Source organism: Apus apus, chromosome 2 (assembly GCF_020740795.1).
Source record: "Apus apus isolate bApuApu2 chromosome 2, bApuApu2.pri.cur, whole genome shotgun sequence".
NCBI classification, from domain to species: Eukaryota; Metazoa; Chordata; class Aves; order Apodiformes; family Apodidae; genus Apus; species Apus apus.
This window is the reverse complement of record NC_067283.1, coordinates 147,332,995-147,353,340: the sequence shown is the minus strand read 5'-3', so window position 1 is coordinate 147,353,340 and position 20,346 is coordinate 147,332,995. Positions and strand designations below refer to the sequence as shown.

Below are 20,346 nucleotides of genomic sequence, written 5' to 3'. Positions count from 1 at the left end.
GACCAGTGTTTTCCAGTCAGTGTTAGGTATTTTATTTGCTTTATTGCAAAGCACAACTTGAGCAGTCTGCAGTCATGGGGAGGGGGAAAAAATAATATTAAAATATGCCTTGTAACAGAGGGTGAATTTTAGGGAACCTGCTGTAGCTCTTATGAAGATAGTGCTCTTAACACCTCTTGGTCCTGTAAATTAGTTGTTGTCCTTAAGTATTAGCTGTTGCTTACTGCCAAGAGCGTAAAGGGAAGCTGAAACCAAGTAGCAAAGTAAAAAGCATATGCTACTCAAAAGAAATCCTAGATAAGGGAAGAATCCTCTTTGAGAGAGAAGCATACACTGGAAGGGATGGAGAAATAAATATCTACAGTTCTAAGTGTCTGACTGTCTTTTTGCTTATGGTCAGTTCTGTGGGCTGTGAAGAGTCTTTCTCACTGTGGTCTCCACTCTGCTTCTTGCCTCTGGTGCTGTAGGTCTTCAGAGCCTTCCCTAGCTAATGTTATACTATTACTTCCTGTGAAGCTTTATGAGATACTCTAGTACTCTGCATCTTCTCCCTTAAACTGTACTGTTAACATAATTATTTCAGCAGCCTTAAGGTGGTGGTTAGTAATGTGTATAGCAAACTGAGGCTATCAAAAAATGCTAGTTTTCTTTGTTAAGCACATGGTTTTCAGTAGTGACTTTAAAGTGCCTTCTCTGAAGGTCAGCATGCAAACCATGACATTTTCAAGAACTAATTTATGTTGTTGTGTTACTCTTTTTTTTAAGGTTTGTGTCCACAAAATGCAATGCAAGTACAGTTTGCAATTGGTATTTTATTACAACTTTGTCTCTTTAGAATTAAATGTATTACAAGATATGTGTTCTTATAGATTATCTAACACCAGCAACCTTTTTCCTTGGAAACATGTTTGCGAAATAATTATGTTCCTTACCTATGTATGTGCCTAGAAATAAAACACAATTCTATATTCTATTTTTTATCATATTTTTCAAAAGTCACAGTAACGTAAGAGATTTAGAATGATGGTTATGAAATAGATCCAGAGAAATAGTACAGTGTATGGAGCAGATGAATGTTTACTTTTGCAAGGTCACATAGTATTACATTTAAGAATTTTGGTACAAAAGAATGAATTTTCAAGATCTCTTTTTCTTTTAAAACAGACTGGAGGCCAAGAACAGAGTGCAGCACTGGCTGTAGGTAAGAATTGAAACTTAACCTGCTTGAAAACTCTTCTGACATATAAAAAGCAAAAATTATAATAAACTATGGGACAGAAGAAGGGGATTGTGCCTGAATACCAGCAATTTTCTCTTCAAGAACTCCTATTCCCTCACTTGCTTCTACAACTTCTGAAATTTCTAGTGTTCACTGGGATGTCTTGATCTTTAACCTAATTTTTGCCTCTGTGGCTAAGGATGCTAAACAAGGTTGCAAGTGTTTCCCCTTTTTGCTTGTAGGGTACAGCATCACACAGCCTGGTAATGATTTTGAAAACTCTTCACTGTTAGTGATGTGAAGAAGTCCCGTTGTTTCAGCAAAGGCATTTTTACTGTGCACTGAGTATGGTAGTTTGGCCACATTTAAGATCTTATCCTGGAAGATTGTGCTTAAACTTTATGGAAAATTTGACTAAGGAGATACTGTTTTGGTGGGTTTTCTTTCTCAGTCTCTTTGCTAAAAAGTTACTGTGCAACTTCCAATCTTTTCTGAGCCAGTTACCTTACGCCAGAAACCCGTATTCTGAATGGACTTGTAACACTGAAGAGGTAGCATATGCTCATGTGAAGGTGTTACCTTTTTGTTTCATAACCTGCTACTTTTCATCAAGGCTACTGCTTAGACGGTGTCAGTTAGACTATGTGTTTATTCTGCTGTGCCAGCATAGCCAACTGTCTTCTGTCAGACTGGGAAGGTAATGCTACCAAGCATGAGGTAGGATTTATTTTTCTTCCATTTCTGATTAATCATCCAAAAGCTTTCTGAATTCTGGGTAGAGGACTAAATTGATTTGTTAGCACTTTTATTGGCAAAAGCGGGAAACACTCTCATTCACAACTTTCATGTGTGACTAAAGTAATTATCCTTTATTTTAGTGAATGGTTCATGTTTTAAAATACTCATTTTGTAGAATCACTGGTTTTGATGACATTTGTCATTTTTGTAATTCTTAGGAGAGCTTATGGTGGTGCTGGGTCAGAGCACTTGTCCTTCTGGCTTACTGTCTTGCCTCTCTGGGGTTATGGAATGAGCTGAGGAACTGGGCAAGCATACAGCAACATTCTCCAAATCTATAGTAAACCAAGAAGAATATCCAGTGCTAGCAGTAGTAATACCTTTTTCATTTGGTAGCCTTAACTTCCAAAGTCAGGGATAAGTGTATTAGCAAAGTTGCAAACTGAAGTAGTGCAAACTGTTATTTGTAGCATGATGTGCATTTGCAAAGGATTCATTCTAAGAGTTACTAAACTGAGTTAGGTCGTGGGTCCCTGTAGCCGAGTGCAGTCTCCGGGCATCACCATCTTTCCTCTGCATGTGTGCACTTGGTTTTGCTCATGTTTTCACAACCCCCCCTTTATTCCTCTACTGTAACAGTGCAGCTTCTGCTCAGGAAGGTGAGAGTCACCCAGAAAAGCTAGCAAAACTAAAGGGGCATTGCTGAGAATGGTACTGCCTGCAGAAGGAGGAAGGCTGTCCAGCGTACAGCTACAGCAAATGGCAAGAGACTTCTGCTTTCTTCTCAGAAACTGAATCAACAATATGTCAGGTATTGAAGGGGAAATGTTTATAAACCAAGGTTGTGTTTTCACTTTAGCAGCCTTAAACTTCCATTGTCTGACTGCTGATACTTTCATCTTCTCCAGCTATGCTGAAACAAATTAGCTGCAAATGCTTAACAGCATCTTAAACGAGCTGGGAATTATCAGTGTGAAGGGTTTGAAGGGACTGGGGAAGCATTGCCCAAGAGACTCTTTCAATAGGAAAGCACTAGTAAGAGCTGGAGAATTCTGAAAACTGGTTAAGCTTCAAAGAATGGGGCAAATGGAACTAGATGTTGCTTTCTGAATAAGGTTAAAACTTGAAAAAATCTGAATATCCAACAAAACTTGAACCTTCAAATGTAAGCAGATGCCCAGGGAAGAGCAGGAACGGGAAGAGCATATATTGGTGGTTCTTCTTGTCTGTGAGTGTTTTCAGGTCAAGTATTTTTCTGAGTCAGATGTGATTATTAAATGTAAGCAGTATTCTTTAATTGCTTTGTGTTCTGCATATGTACTTATGTTTCCCTAGGAACTGCTGCAGGCTCCTTGTGAGATGAGATGGACTTGTAGAGTTCACAGATGGACTGGTGCAGGAAATAATAACTCAGCATGATATTCTGCGTACTTGCTACTGACCTTAATGGGTTTCAGGTTGTATAATATCACTGGAGAACAGCAAATGTTCCTCTGTATTATCAACAGGCAGATGAAAATAGTCTTTTCATCCTTTAGTTTTCACATCTTTAGTTTGATTTTAAGATTAAGAGAAAATGTAAGATGTGTTGGAAGGGATGGAAGATGAGATTAAAGGATGATAAGTTTTAGTCCGGCTAGAGGAATCTGGACAAATGTGTTCTGGGTTTTCTGAGGTTGTGGGTTTTTTTACACTTGCTTTCTAACAAGCAAAACTATCCCAACTCCATAAAAGTAGTTGATACTGTGCCTCATGAGGCTATCTGAAGAAGTAACTGGAAATAACAAAGATGGCTGTAGAACCTTGAGCTTGCAAGAAATCTGTTGTGAAACTTAAAAGAAGCAAACAACCACATAGAGACTAATTTTATCCCTCTGCCCCAGCTAATGCCTGTCTGGTTTTTTACTGTTTCTGAAAACAGATGGGATAGGAAAGAGTATCATTTTGCTAGTCATAACCTGTTGTAACCTGATGTGTTTCATTAGCTTCCTGTATTCTGAAAACAGTTTATCTGACTGGTGTCTTGGAAAAAGGAAACTACACAATGGAAAGCTGTCCTTAAATACAGATATCTGGTCTTCCAGCAACATGATGTGGAAGGCCATGGGACTTTCCTTCCTCCTTGGGAACTCGGCGCTGATGTATCACTGAGCTGAATTCACAGATGGACACTCAGTGTCAGGTTCCTGTACAGAAGGTTTGTGGTAGAGTTTTGTGACATGCTGAAAAGATCTTTGGAGACACATCAATGAATATTTACATCTGTGACCTTAATGGCTAGATAATTTGTCATAATGTTGTTAGAGTAGGGTTTGCAAAGCACTAAAGGAATGCAACAGTTTGGAGCCAGACTAAAAGAAAACATTTTGTTTGAGTATTAAAGAGCGGTGCAGCTGATTGTACTCCTTGTCCTAGCACATTAGATGGCAGCATTATCCAGACTGTTTGTCAGAGCCTCAGTGCTGCAACTACATCCAGTTTGGGCACTGAAATGTATGGGAGTCTGATTCTTATCGATAGGAGTTCAACTGTTTTGAAAGAAAACATTTTTTCCAAATAGAACTAGACTTGAAGAGGAGTGCTTTTTCATGAGTGACATACCAGCTAAAAAGTGGCAGATGAGTTGGACTGGACACTAGTGAAATTAGGGATTGAAAGATTTTTATTTTTTTTCCTAGCAGTTTGATAGAACTTGCAGGTTTTGGGTTGTTTCTGTTTGTTTGAGATGCAGGAGAAGGACTTAGGATACTAGTTACTGCTACTGTTGGGTTGTTTTGGTTGGGTTTTTTTGAGGTTTTTTTGGAGATGGGAGCTTTACAGCTGTTAGATTACAGGCTGACATTGAAATATGAAACTTCATTAGTAATGTGATAATTTAGCACAATTTTAATAGGCATATTATTTTGTAGAGTAAGAAGCTTTTCTGTAAAAGAATAAAAGAGCAGTCTTTAAACCTACCACATTAAGTGCTTTTTTTGCATCTTTATGTACCTGATAAAAATAGAATGTTTTCAGCTTGCTTAAAAAAAAAAAAGACTTCAAGATCAGCCACTCTTTCCATGATAAAGTCACAGCATCATGGACTGAGTGCAGTGTTGGGGCTGGAAGGAAGTTGCTGGCTCTCAGAGCTGTAAGGCACTAAGACAGTAGTCACAGATGTGTACAAGCTTCCCATTCTCTGGAAGATCAAATTGTAGGGCAGTGACCTCTGTTGGAGGAGTTAGAGCACTGCAAAAGGCTTTTGAGGTTTCATACTGAAGGAGAAAGCAAATGTCAGTTGCATTTGAATGTGTATGTCCCTGGACTAAAAAAAGTAAGTTTTTCCATTATGGTTTCAATATAATTGTATTTAAAAGAGCATTATGCAGAATTAAGTTCAAAAGCATATTTGATTTGTAAGAGGAAAAAGTGTCTATTTTTTAGTCTCAGTTTCACTCTTGGGAGAATTTTGCAGTTACTTATTGAAGGGTAAATCAGAGCAGATTTTTTGAGGATTAGTCTCTCCTCTTTTCAATACAAGTTCTGTTTTAAAAAGAAGAGTAATCCTTCCAGACAAATCGGGTTTTATTCTAGACTTGTGTGGGCATGCTTAGTTATTTTATTGTAGCTTCTGTCAAATAAGTTATTCAGTGTCAGCTGTGCGTCTAAAACATTCCTGAATTAACAAGGCTTTAAGGCTGCCTCTTCTATAGGAGCTGTGGATTCTTCAGTGCCTTTCCCTTGATTTCCTCTAAGTGGAAAAATGGGCTGAATAAACACTGACCTGACCATACTTTACAATTCTGGTTTTGAGGAATGTGAGCCTTTTTTCACTAGGCTGTTTTCCCTGGCAGGCCACCATTTCCCTGATATGACAGGTTTGAATTCGCTTTTGTTCAGAAAGGGGACGTTATTGATGATGTGTGATCTCAAAAAAAGTAACCTCAGTTTTAACTAAAACAGTTTATTGTATCCAAGTCAGTTTAGGCAAAAGGACTGATATCACAGGCAGCTTTGAACAGCTTTTAGTAACCTGGATACTTACTTTCTCATACAAAAAAAATTTCTGCCTGGCTGTGTAAGTTGTTTTTCACTATTCAGACAAGATACTGAATATTGAAGCCCTAGGATTTCAGTGGGGGAGGTGGTGTGTGTGTATATATATCTTTGGGCAGGTTTTTTTGCCTGCATGTTATTTTTTATTCTTCTTAGGGTTAATTTGCAATTAGTGGCATGTGGAAGAAGAGCCGGTAGGTGTCAGAAGTGGAAAGCAGTGCATAGATCTTTGTGTTGCTATAGACTGTGAAGTATGTCATAAATGGGTATATAAAAAGTGGTGAAATCTTATATTTGGTAGAACAAATAGTCCAGCAATGCATGAAATTGTTGGACTTGATGATCTTGGAAGTCTTTTCCAGCCTTGATGATTCTCTGAAATTGCATGTTTTATGCACAACTGGTGTGACATTCCTGTATGTGTCTGATTCAGCAGTTAGATGTCAGTATCTAATCCTTTTAATAATAATGTTACTATAGCTCTGAAAGGTCCTGAAAATGACACCAGATTATACAAAATCTTCTGGTTTTAAGCTAAAAGAAGGTTGTCCTTTCTAAATCTGTGTCTTTTCCACACTGTGAGTGATAAGTACTGGGGTTTTTTACTATTACTTGAACAAGTATTTTATCTCTGGACAATGTATTTTATTACTTTGGGATTTTGTTTTGCAACAGATGATCTGTATTGCTTGAAACACCCCTAATATCAGTAGTAGGAATTAGAATATGTCAGAGGCCAGATGCACTTCTCCAGCACTATTCAGAAGAGAAATGTGCATTGAGCAAGGAAAAACATGTTTGGATTCAAGGAAAATACTACGACTGGATGATAAAGTGATTTCCACAAAGTAGCCTATGATCCTGTTTCCATCTCAGCAGCATTCTTCAGCTTCTCTCTGCCTGTGAAGCTTCACTGCCTCATCGGGAGAGAAAACAACACTGGTTCCTATAGGCTGGCAGCCCTGTGATCCGAAGTGTTGCTAAGGGCTGCCTTGGATTCCAGCTGATGTGGGAAGCCACCTATTCTCTGTCTTTCTTTTTTTTCTTTTTCTTGCCTCCTTTTTTTTTTTTTAACTCTCCTTTCCCTGTAGGCAGAAACTATGGGCAGAAAATGTTCAGTAAGCCTTGAAACAATTGCCAGGCTGATAGGATTATCCTTCTACGAAAACAGTGTAGGAAGACATTCAGCTAGGTTTTTGTTTATGCAGTAACACTGTGGATGTGGTAGTGTTATAATGTAGGACTTGTAGTATTGGAAAAGTTTTTTACTTATTTTACCAAAATATCTCTTAATTCAGAGGTTTATGCCATACATAGATGACCAATTAAAAATTTAAAACTCAATTCCTCAAAGAAGTTGTTTGCATTTTTAATTAGATGTGCTTTCCATGTAGTGTTGTGCTTAACTTTCTCCTCCAGACTCCAGAGCATGAAGTTTTCATGGAGTACAGTTTTCATACTCGATGATGTTCCCTATTTAGTTCTGGGCTTTATTAAAAGTTGTTTTGGGAACATTGTATGGGTTTTCAAAAGGTGGGTTGATGCTTTCTTGAAGCAGGCATTCTTCAGTGGACACATTTTTTTTATCTATTTATTTAACTAGGTTTTCTAACTAGGTTGAAAGCATGCTATTCTTCTAATAGAATAAAGCAAAAATAAAAATGTCCCTTACAAATTTCTTTGTTGTATTTTACCTGTAGGTTTTCCAGCTGCTCACCAGCTTGCGACCAAAATGCTTGTTCACGTCCAGAGGTTTTGTTTGTTTTCAGGTGTGGAGGGGGAATTTCTTCAGTGCTTGGCTGAATTTAGTTGCATCATGTATTTCTATGAAATCTCCCCTGGGCTTAGTGTAGGAAATAAAATTAAAAATGAAGTGTGTCAGGGATGTCTTGAGGATGAAGGGCATGCGTGCAAGACTTGTTTTGAAAATATGCCTTTGCTTTCCGCTTGTCTGATCCTGGCACCACACGCAACATCATACAACCCCATAAGGCTGTAATGGGCCAAATCATGGTAATGAAACGTGGCATTCCGTATGTCTTCCTCTGCAAGTAGGTCAAGTTTAAACCATGTTCTTGGCTTGTGCTCTGATTTCCCATAAACTGCTCCACATGGCTCAAGTATTGTGCTGGACTGCGGAGTATGCCAGGAGGGATTCTGGGCAGCTTCACTGGGACAGTCAGGTTTTGGACAGAGTGGTGTTTTAGCTTTGATGTTACAATGTTGGATTCATGGCAAGAGAAAACTTCAGTGGTCTACATTGTGCTTTAAGTGAACATTGCACTGTTAGTTTACCTAATGAGTTATCTTTGGACACTGCACTATAAAATCCTGAAGTCAATAAGGCCCCTGGGAGAAAAAAAACAATTTGCAAGATTTAAGATGTACTTTGTTTTGAATGAGGATACCAAATAAAAGTGGACAGAAGTTGACAATCTGAAGCTCTGTGAGAACAAATAGGTAGTGACCTAAACTGTACTTAAGGCTGGACATGTGAGTATGTTGATATTGGTGATTGCAGTATGCCAAGTTATTCTTGATAAGGATTTGAACAGTGTGGATTTTGTTCCAGTTGCACTGAAACAGTTGTGGGTCAAAAGGTGTGTTAGCACCCACAGAAGTCACCTGCTCTCAATGTTCTGAGTCAGCTATTTTGCTCTGAGATGAAGGCCAGCTGCAGGATATAAAAGTCAGTAGTAGTGTTGGCTGTTGGCTTTGGTCTTTATACAGGCTTAAATTTTGTATCAGGGCTGACTGATGTGGCACTGTGCTCCAGAGGGATGCAGTTAGTGCTGGATGATGTCCTTGATTACCTAATGATAGTTTAACTAGCTCAGGGCTAGATAACTGGAGCCACATCTGTCTGAAAGGGTAGTCCTACCTACTTAAGGTGAAGTTGTAGACTTCAAAGGAAATTGGAAGAGGGCTTGGTCAATCAACACTGACTGGACATTCCAGTGTTATGGTTAATCACCAAGAATAAGTCTTCAGAGAAGTATAAAAATCTTTTGTGCTAGTGATGTTTTTACAGGGCATCAAATATCAGAGGATGTTGCTGATGATACTTGAAATGGCTGCTTTTTGTAGACTGTCTTTTACTACATGCAAATTGTCATAATTTGTCATATTAGAGGCAATAGTGACCTTCTTTCATGCATTTTGGGTCCAGCAGAAATGCAAATTATGAGCCATCTTGAACAAAACGAGTCTTTAGTACAACTGAACTTGTCAGGAACCTGAGGCATATCTGATCTAAGTTGTTTTAATCTGGACTGATCCAGGTTTTCTGCTGACCTAGCCTCTCAGGTCAGTTTTCACTTGTCCCTCTATAGGGTTCCAGCTGAGTGCAACAGCAGGTCAGCTTTTCTTGCTGCTTAGCTACTTTTAGAAGGAAAATAATATACAGAAGTGTAGAGCCATCTAACCTCAGCCCTGGCACACTGATCTGCAGCTACTTCCATGCATTTGGGAAATTCCACACTATCACACCACGGTCTCATTTCTAGAAGGCCATTTCAGAGCTTGAGAAGCTAGTCCTTAACCTCGTTGGAAGTGTAAATTCTTCTTAAATCTTGCAATCATTACCTTGAATGCTAAGGAGAGAAGAAAGCATCCACCCAAGAAATGCTAGATCAATTATATGTTCCCATCTTCTGTCTATATCGAGTTTTCAAGCTCTCTTTCTAGGTTCCTAAAGTCTTTTTGAATAACAGCTTGCAGGAGTGAACACTTTCATAATTCTTAAAACACAGCAAACCTTTTGGTATTAAGGAATACTTGAGAACCTTAAGTTACTGTTTGAGTTGATCTTGATACAAGTTTCAAAAATATTGTTTGTCCAACTTCTGCTAGATTTCCATCAACTCCATAAAAACTGAATGTACAGTGAATGTTTACCTCCAAGAAAGTAAATGTGATCACATATCTTGTGATGCAACTGTGATGTGACTGAAGTTTATAAAGACTTTTTCAGTAGGCTGAATTCACAAGGGAAGAGGTTTAGTATAAACTTGATTCCAAACAAGTGTTCATGCAGCTTTGAATTCATATAAATTGAAATTTATTCCTGTATCACATGTTGTCATCTTGTTGCTGTTGTAGTTAAATTCTCATCCTCTTCAGTTTCTTTCCTTCTCTTAGAGAACTGTTACCATCTTCTGCTTGAATTTGTTTCATACCTATTGCATTGTAGTGCCAATCCTTTTATTGTGCTTCTCTATTTGTTAAACTCATGCCCAGAGAAAGAACTTTATCTTTTTATTGGCAACATTTTCTGAGGGATGAAGGTGTGAATTAAATTATTTGTATTATAAAACTGAGTTCTGGACCCCTTACTTGTTTGAGGAAGTGGTAGGGATTCAGTTAATCTGTTCTGCAGTGGCTATGTGCTTGCCTGTAAACTTCAAAATATTTCAACTCTATGCCCCTACTCTGACCTTCAGAAGTAATGTTATCCAATATTTAAACCACATGTGTGACCCTGTGAACTCTTAGGAGACTGGTTAATATCAAAACAAAGGCAAAACCTACACAGAGGCATTTACTTGAGATATTGAAAATATTTTAGTGGAGAAGGGAATGATGCAGCTGAAGAGCTGAAGCATGGCAGTTATCATAGGTATAGTTGGAGTTCTCTTTGGGCAGTTAGTGCTACTCAGTGCTATTTATTTGTTACTTGCTTGTTCATGTTGGAATTAACATATGTAATACACTTCTGAGACAGGTTTGGGTTTTAAACCTGATTCTACAGACTCAAATCAGAGTTAGGTTGTACTTCTGGCTTTTTATTGCCTCAGAAAATACTTGCTTATGAATGCCTCTGTATGGCAGGTTTTTTTCAGATTATGAATGTTGTCATTGTTGGGGAGTAGACCAAGTAGCTTTTTCAGCCCTGTGTTTCAGAGCATGCTTGCAAGATACTTAGAACAGTAGTTTCTCTGCTTTCTGATGTTGCTTGTTTCCACAGCATTGGTACACAAGTAGCATTTAAAGTGTTCACTAAGCTATGGAATAGTGTGCTGTGGAAAAGCTTCCTCTTCAAAGAAACACGTTTTGATGGGTTACTTTTTAAGATAAATGTCTAAAACTGAAGACTCTAATTAAAAACTCCTTTAAATAATGTTTGTTTCTCATAGGCTTGGAAATCTGATCAGACTTACCTGAAAATGAAATTCAAAGGCTTAGGAAGCAGGACTTGCATTTTCTCTTCTTTCAAGAAAAATGAATGTGCAAAAAAGCAAGAGTGCACCTAGTGATGAGGTTCTGCGTGTAGAATCCACTGGATGATGCTCAAAGTTGCTTTTTTTACAATCTAGTTTTTTTTACTGTTTGGTCATTCTGTAGAAACTGTTGAAGCAAAGACTGAGGAATTTTCAACAATCTGGGATTAATTCCCACTTTTCTAGCTTTTGTTGATTGTGTGATTTATTGCTGAATCTTGTGGATTCTGAAATATAAATCCTTCGCTGTTCTTGTGTTTGCTTTTCCCTCATACACTATTTGCACTTTTCATCTGGAACTCAAGAAATCTGGCAGCACAGGTTCTGAAAATTTGTTTTGCTGGACAATTTATTTTGACTTCACATTGCTTCCATTTTCTTGATTCCTAATAAATTAATAATTCTTACTGTCACACTGCCTCCCTCCGAGCAAACATCAGTCTTCAGCAAAAGTAAAATTCAACAGAAAAAAAAAAAGGGCACATGCTGGTAGGTTGATATAGCTACACTGATTTGAAACCTGATTTTTAGATCTTGTGCTTGAATACAGGTGTCAGACTGTTGATGATTTGAAATCAGAGTTGTTTGTCTTGTCTAGTGAACTCCAGATATTTCAGTGCAATGGTTCTTAAGTGTGTCTTCAGCCTCTGCAAAACATGGGAGGGTCCCTGAAAAGGCTGTCGTGTTACGAAATGCAGTTTTCATAGTCCTACTGAAGGTGTTGATTTCTGAAACGTTTAAAACTGTTCTGTTAATTTATCTGAACTAGATTAATGACTTTAATTTTTCTTCCACTTTTCATTTCTTTTAGCTGGGATATGACAACAAACATATGAAGAACTGTTGAAACTTGATTTTCTCCCGTTTTTGGAAAAGTGTAACACATCTAACATGTCACTTTATGTGATTTAATGGGAAAAACTGTTCGTTGGCCACAGATGACTACTACTAAGCAGCTTTCCAAAATTTATTTTGGATTATGGAGATACAGTAAAAATCAGGCTTATGATGACAGCAGTTCCATTTGAGGTTGCTTTTGTCCTAAGCAAGAATGGCACTTTGGCCGTGGGTTTCTGCAGTGATGTAAAACAATTGCTCGGTGGTTATAGGTATCATATTCTTTAAATGTGTTAAAGATAAAAAAGAGCCAGTAATTCAGATCTTGATTTTTTGTCAAAACTATGACACTTCAATTTTTCAATAATCACTCCTCCCTCAAAAGAAGGGGAGTGGAAAAGAGGGGGAAGGCTGTACAGTGCACAAGTTCTACTTCCCACCAGAAGGTGATGAATCCAGTGTGCCAAACCCAGCGGGAGCCCTGCTCCGGTGAGCCACAGGCATATGCTTAAAATAGGAAATGGTTATTGGAACTAAATTATTTTGCCATTTTCATTTTTAGGTTTGCTGGCATGGGTAATCTCATTAAGGTGCTAACCAGGGACATAGACCACAATGCAGCACATTTTTTCTTGGATTTTGAAAGTAAGTCTCTCGGCCTTTCACAGCTGGTGCATTTCAGATGGTAACAATAGGGTTGTTTATACGTGCTGCAGTAAAGGCTAGGGGACTCAGTTGCAAATTGCAATTTGAAAGAGTTGCATGTGGTTTTTTTTCCCTTTTTTTTTTTTTTCATCCCCTCTCCAGTAGTAGCCAAAACACCATCATGCTGCTGTGTACATTTTCTTTCCTTGTGCTTAGCCATTTTGGGTCTCTGTGGTCAGTGATGTTCATCCATCTGCCTGCAAATCAAATAATCATAAACCAAAAAATTCTGTCAGTCTGCCTTGGTAATCTGTGCTGAGCAGATCTTCACTGTAACCCTGTTTTGTATAAGAGTGAACACTAAATCATTCATGATCCTGGTTTGGTCATTCATGATGCAGTTAATGTGCTTTTTTTTACATCCAAAAGTCCAAAGTGGAATTGTCTGAGCTTTACAAATGTTTTTAACAACTTGTGTGAAAGATCTGTGGTGTACTTGTATTAGCATTTTCTGCACACTGGAATGATGTATCTTGATGAAGTTTTCTGTGATGGCTTTCTGACAAAATTATAAGGGCTGAGAAAATTAAAGGTCTTTCCTTCTGTTGTCCCATCAGGTAAAAATCTGTAGCATGGCTACCATGTCAGTGCTTGCAAATATGGTACTTAGCCCTCAATGTGGTACCCCTGCTCAGGACACTGGTGATAGGGTGTATTGGGACAGAATTAGTCACTGACGATGCCTTCGTTTGGAGTTCTGCCCCTTTCTCAGAGGGTGGCTGTGAAGATGTTGGTGACATGGTCACTTCTTACAGGAAAGCTGCATTGCATCTCTGGGATCACCAGCTGTACGTCCTCCAGGTTGGGGTCTCCCTCCACCCATCAGGGCAGCAGCCTGAAGGACAGGTTCATGCCTGATGGAATATTCTGGTCTTCTTTCTCCCACTGCTTCAATCAACTATATTTGGGCTGTTCCTTCTTATAAAAAGAAAATTTTCTTTTCTCTCATTCTTGTCTTGGCAGGTACCTTAACATGGGGAACCTTCTAAAAGTTTTGACATGCACAGACCTTGAGCAGGGGCCAAATTTTTTCCTTGATTTTGAAAGTGAGAAGATGATTTTATATATCTATTACTCTTTGCCTGCAGTAGACTGCATTTGTCATGTACTAAATATATGTTTTCACCTTGCCATCCTTATAACAGCTTTGCATGCCTGAGCTATGGATAATTGTTCAGCAAACTTTTGCACAAAGCACTGATCTGTTTTAAAAAAACCTGTTTCTAAAACATAAAATATTTCTAATTACATTTTGTTGTTGGGATCTGATACAGGTCTAGTTTAAAATTAAAATTCTTTTTCCTTTTAATCAAAACTTTAATTTGAATTATTTTAAGAAATTTCATGGAGATACCTGCACCTGAAAAGATGGACTGAATATGATTCACTTTTTTTCCAGTGTTCCTCTGCATGCTGAGTGATGCTGCATATGCAGATGGGCTCACAACAGCTATTCATAGCTCTCCAGCATCATCACATTAAAGGTGTATATGTGAACCTTATTTGATTTAGCATTGAAATTTTTCAGTTAACCTCACTCCTCCTTAAAAGAGGGGGCTCAAGAGAGTACAGAGATGAAATTGCTTTAGAAAAGACAAAATATATAGCTTGCCTGGTCAATGCCAAGCATTCTGGAAGGTTCACATATTTTTACTGTTTCTTGCCTTTAGTTTTCATTGCATGATATAACATAGCCTAAGAATGGCAGGTAAGTGTTGCTGGCTGCTGCTGTGCATGTTTAATTACTTTCTTTTGGGATGTGCTGTTGATTTACCCAGCTGTACATCAGCAAGCATAAAATAACAAAACTAATGCTCAAGTGTGTTTTGACCATGTAATAAAATACAGTGGAATAGGATAACAAAAAATGATGAAGTACTGTGATACTGATAATTAGAGATTGATTGTATCTTGTTTTCTTACCCCAGTTGTTTTACAGTTATGCTTGATGAAATGGTAGCAATTGGTTATATTAGTTCTAATGTGAAAGCGAATGCTTGGAGAAATATATTTTTGCTTCAGTGATGTTTCAAGTTATAACTTCTTTAAACCCTTGTCCTGCACTGTTGATGTTATCAATTGTCTCTTCTGAATATATTGTTATTGGAAGACAATAGCTATACAAATTATTCATAAAGGGGAGATAATCAAGGGCTGTATTCAAAAGACAGAAAGCCAAAACTTGTTTAAAACCACTTCAGCTCTTACAGATCATCAGAATAGGTACAACTTAGAAAAGTAGTGAGAACTGATACGGGAGAATATTGGAGTTGTGAAGCTCCAGCTTATCCTGCAAATACTGACCATTGAATTGGACTAAATTAAATTCAAGTTAGCTGGATACAAGAGGCATAGTCCTAAAATAAATTGCAATAAAAATTACTATTTAAAAAAAATACTGATTCCTTATTTTGTTTTAAAGTGCATGTTTTAAGCATGAACAAGATTTGGCATGAGAGTGAGCAGGTTGCTGACATGAAATGTTTACATATGCAGTCAAATTAAGTGACATTATGGCTGAATTGTTAGACTGTTCTTTATTCATTTTGGACCCTGTCCTGCGTTTGTTTCTGCTGCTATACTGTGTATCCATGCTGCTTTCTACTCTGTCTGAGATAGCTTGCCTTGACAGGATCTTGGCTTTGACACAGTCAAGATCTTTCTTCAAGACTTGGCACTTAATCTTGCGATACTCAATGTTGTGTTATTCTGTGGAAGAGCAAGTAAGTTCTATATTAAAAACAAATTTGCCCATTCTATGCAATGCCTGGCCCAGTTAGATAGAAGTATTTTGTTCTTTAATCCATATATATCTTCGGAGTGAGGGGTTAGTTAGACATTTCTTGCACAATACCATAATGAGCTGAAAATCTAATGTACATAAAGATGTATAGAGTTATGAGCTCTAAATTTAGGAAGCTTTTAGAGTGATTTCTAACATTTTTTCCAGAAATTTGTCTCGGTAATAGATCCAGTGATTTGTGTGACTGACAATGACACGCAAAACAAGTTCCAGTGAATTATATAATGAGAAAGCTGTTGTCTTTCCCTTGCCTTAACACTGGTTTAGCTTATGTTTTCTTTAGTAATTCACTTTACCTACTGGAAACAAATAGTTGTCTTAAGTATTCTACTAAAGTCTCTGCAGTATGACTTTAACATGAGCAGAGAAGAAGGCACAGCATAGTAAAGGCAATGTTGTTCACATAAAACAGCCATATGCAATGTTGAGAACTCACTGCTCAACTTTTACATTGTTGTCATTACTGTCACAGTACAAATTTTTTCCAAGTTCACTGATTTGAATAGTAGCTGAAGTGCAGAGTACTATTTGTTGCAGATGGTGATCTTAAGCTAGCACTCTAAATATTCTGCATTACCTCCAAAGAACTTGGCTAGATTTCAGAGGAGCCACAAAGATAGCATTCTGCATAGTAATGATAGAGATGAATAAATTATTTCATCTCCAGCAGTCTGGGATTTTTGTCTCCCTTGCCTATGAGTTTTTTGTCCCAGCCAGTTTCAGATGACTTGATGTGTTCTTCCCTGGGAAGATTCTCAGTTTAAATAGTGTTTGCTGTGCAATATAAACTTTTAACCCCAAGTTTCTCTCCCGAGTAGTTTTGTAGACTAGCCAAATTTATTTTTTTTTTAAAAGAGTCACTAAATGTTTGTGTTCCCTGCATGCAGTATGTTGTCATAGTTCCATAGCGTTTAATTAGTGTAACAGCATTTGTATATTGTTTCAAGTTTACTCTTCTGTCTTTAATACATTATTGTGTTATTCTGAATTCTAAATGTATATAGTGCAGTAATGTTCTGAATAAATTTAAAATTAAAGATGAACTTCCCATATACTTGAGGGAACTTACTATTCAATTTCAATTCTTACTATTCAATTAAAAATGGGAAAGTTGCCCTGAATAACCAGGGGTCAGCTCCTTGGGCAACAATGTCAAACCTCAACATTTCAGTGGGCTGTGCTGTGCTTACTGAATTTTTTCTTTTGGTGGAAAATATCGGCAGGTAAAGGCAAAGCATTGTCATAAAGTTGTAACAGGAATTTAGATCCATGGAAGGGGAAGGAGGAAATCCCTGAAATTATTTGCCTTCTTCATCCTGCTGTTTGGATGCCTGGCAGTGCTGGTTGTTTCTCCTCGTTGTCAAGACTAGCTCCTGGAGTTCAGCTCCCTTTCCTCCTCTGTGTACTTTACATTGAGGAAAAAAGTTCCACAATTAGTGATTCTTAAGTGAAAGTCTTGTAGCTGGACTTCACAGGTACATAGCGCTACGTGGGAATGCTTCCATCTGTTCATTATAAAAGTGCTTGGGAAGAGAAACCTTCCCCTCTGTTGGATGGGCCTTCAGAATGCAGTGCCCTAACTGGCACAGAAGCAAATAAACCAATTGCTCTGAACCAGCTGGCATGAAAGCTTGAAGAATTTCTGTACTGTGCCTTTTAAATTTATCCTAATGCATCCTAAACGTATTGTGAAGTGGATATAAAAGAATTTAGGTTTACTTTTGAAGTGTGAGGTCTTTTCTAGGTGCATAAGAATTACAGACAGGAGAGGAGTTTAGTTGGGGCAAACAAGTTTTACAGCTTGCTTCTATTGGAGAGGACTAGGTGCACCAAATGTAACATATCAAAAGAAATTATCCAGTGCCCGCTGCATTTTAAAACACAAGTTTTTTATAATCACAAGAGAAAAAAAACCCTGCCACCCTAACAAATTAAATATAAACTATTTTTAGGTTTACAGAAATATTTTAGGAACACAAAACACAGTAGTTGGCTGATTAAATCCTAAGTGAAGCACACTACCAGAGGTGTAGAAGGTGTTGACTTGCATAGCCAGCTGGTCAGTGGAGACCACTTAATTTCTATGATTTCCGTTTCTGAACTTTGAAGGTCATGGTACTACATTGTCAGTGGGTTTTGAAATGAGGAGGAGGAGTTTTCTTGGGCCCTTTTGCTGTGTGCCACACACACACACCCCTGTGTTAAAAAGTGAACTCTCCTTTCTAGAGGGAGTAAAGAAAAAATGGCATGAAACATTAAATAGGCAAGAGATGTGCTCAGTGTGAGATAATCCAAGTGGCAAGTCTTGATTGCATTATTTAACACCACAATCTGGAATGCTACAGAGCTTCACGTTTTAGTCTGTATTTCACTATAGCATTTCATGTTTGTGCATGAACTGCTGCCAGTCAACTGGTGCTTACCTGTCTGCTCTTTTCCCTCATTTTTTTTGTCTTCATTTCTTACAGCAGTCTTCAGCAGCTTTCAAAATTATAAATGTGACCTTTGTGATGATCTGAAAAGCAGTGGCCACTTCTACTCAATGCCTAAGCAATGTGGTGCTCCTATATGTTGTTTTGTTGTTTGTTTTTTGTTTTTAAAAAGGAGTGACCAGCTTTTTTTTATCCATGCTCATTCTTGATGGTTCTCAAAATAGCTAAACTGTTGCAAGGTCTATATACAGGCATATTTGCTAATAATGCCCACTCTATCCATTAAACTATAAAAATAAGAAATATTATGCAAATATTACAGCAAAATCCAGACAGGCAATGCATGTGAAACTTATTTTCACCTAATACAAATTTCTTTTTCTAATGTTTTTTCTAGTGTGTAACACTAGAATATTGTGTTTCACTTTTTTCTTTTTAATGTAAGTATCTACCTAACTTCCATCACTGTTAGTAGGAGTTATACATATGGATCATGGGAAAAGCACTTTAAAAAGACATTTTCCAAACTCTAAGCTGCACAAAATAATGAGGATATATTGTCTGTAGGTAGCTTTTGTTTGTCCCTATAAAAAAGAATCTATTGTTAATACCCTGACTTTTGGCATTAGAAATCCTGGATTGAAATATTCTGATATTTATTTCATAATATATTTTTTCCCATTTAAACAGAGACGTGATTTTTTTTTTTCTTTCTGTCAGAGTAACAATTTTTTTAATGTATCAGTCGAAGAGGAACTAGCCTTGTGTCCATCAGAATTTTAAAAGAAAAATTTATCTCATATCAGTTAAACCAGATACAAGATATTTGTACTAAGTGATTATTTGTAAAGGTTAAAGCTTTTGTTTGACTTTTTTCTCAAGACATACTTCTTATTGAATGACATTTATTTAAACCTACATGTATAGCTTTTTCTAAACAATGATGAAATACACTTTTGGAAAGTCTTTAGCTCATTACTGAAAAAGTGGGACACTATCCTTAAAGAAGGGGAAAGGGAAAAAACAAACAAGTTGCAACTAAATCTTTTCTCAACTTTGATTTTGCAATTAGTGCAATAAAGAATATGTTTTGGGAACTAAATATATTTAGAAGTAAAAGAAAAGTTTCCCTTACCAACCAGTACAAGAGGAGACAGTGAAGATGGAAAATGGTTTCTAGATAACAATAGACAAAAACAGCTCCTGTAGTACCTGAAGTGAGTGTGTCTTTTGAGTGCTTAACTAAGTATCTTCCATTGATCTTTTACTGCACTCTAAGGTGAGATTGATACAATAGTCATAAAGATGACAAGATTTCTTCTCTTAACTCAATTTTAAATAAGTCAGGAAGGATAGATTCCAGGTGAAGTTTTGAGATGCTAACTGAAGCTAAAAGACTACTAAAATGAATGTGAGTACATTCTTGCAGTCCTTCATACTGTGGTAGCTCTTCAGAGAATGAAAATTCTTGATGAGTTGCTGCATGAAGAATTTGTCCCCTAGGTGATGGTGTGCCTGTTGAATTCTATATTGTTGTTAAAAATATATATATTTAATATGTTCTACTGTTTAGATGCCCAACCTACAGAATCTGAAAAGGAAATTTATAATCAGGTGAATGTAGTGTTAAAGGATGCAGAAGGAATACTGGAAGACTTGCAGTCATATAGAGGAGCGGGCCATGAAATACGAGAGGTGAGCTGGAGTGTTAAGATTATGCACAGCCTGTGGCTGTTCATTGTCTACTCCTAACCAAATACTGCTGGATTTTAACTTTGCTTGCAGGAGCTGTTTTGGCAGAGCATGTTGTCTATTAAAATTGCTGTCTTTAATTTCTGCTCCAGAATTTTCCTGTTTAACAGCAAAACGGTTGTAACTTGTTTCAATATTAATGCACATAAGTAATAGCAAATTATGCATCTCAAAGTTTTATGGAATTGTAGCTATTAATTTTTCTTTCTATTCCCACATAAGCTCTTCTTGAGTTAGGGGGAATTTGAAAGAGTGTGGTGTGACTACAATGCAATATTGAGTAGTGTCGACATCTTGTACGCTAATTGGAGAAGTGTCATGTGTGGTAATCCTGACACAAAAGATAACTTATTTTCAATCCCTTTTAATTGGCTTTTATTTACTAAAGTAGGGGTTTGGTACAGAAGCAAAGTTTCTTTACAGCACGTCACTCCATTTGTCCTTTACCTTTAAGAAAGAGTGGCATAAATATGCTCTCAACCCCCTGCCCTTCCTCCTCAGATGAAGCATTAGGGTTACTTGCTCCTAAAGTCAGAAGTTACTGTAACATACTCTTAAGAAGTCATACATACATAGGGAGGTTTCAACTCTCTCTAGATGAACTGA

At 37.4% G+C, this 20,346-nt stretch overlaps 1 protein-coding gene across 7 annotated transcripts in view; it reads left to right on the top strand.

Annotated features, from left to right (window-relative positions):
• Nucleotides 1-20,346, top strand: part of CYRIB (CYFIP related Rac1 interactor B) — a 97,724-nt gene that overhangs the window by 65,340 nt on the left and 12,038 nt on the right. For 3 of the 7 annotated variants that reach the window (XM_051610210.1, XM_051610209.1, XM_051610208.1), the window contains 2 exons: nt 13,717-13,799; nt 19,562-19,683. In XM_051610210.1, coding sequence (XP_051466170.1) covers nt 13,727-13,799; nt 19,562-19,683 — 195 coding nt within the window. In that variant the 5' untranslated portion in view covers nt 13,717-13,726. Of the gene's footprint in view, nt 1-1,164; nt 1,202-12,610; nt 12,694-13,716; nt 13,800-18,024; nt 19,684-20,346 lie in introns of those variants that run through there. The other 4 variants (XM_051610205.1, XM_051610204.1, XM_051610206.1 and 1 more) reach the window with 4 other exon arrangements.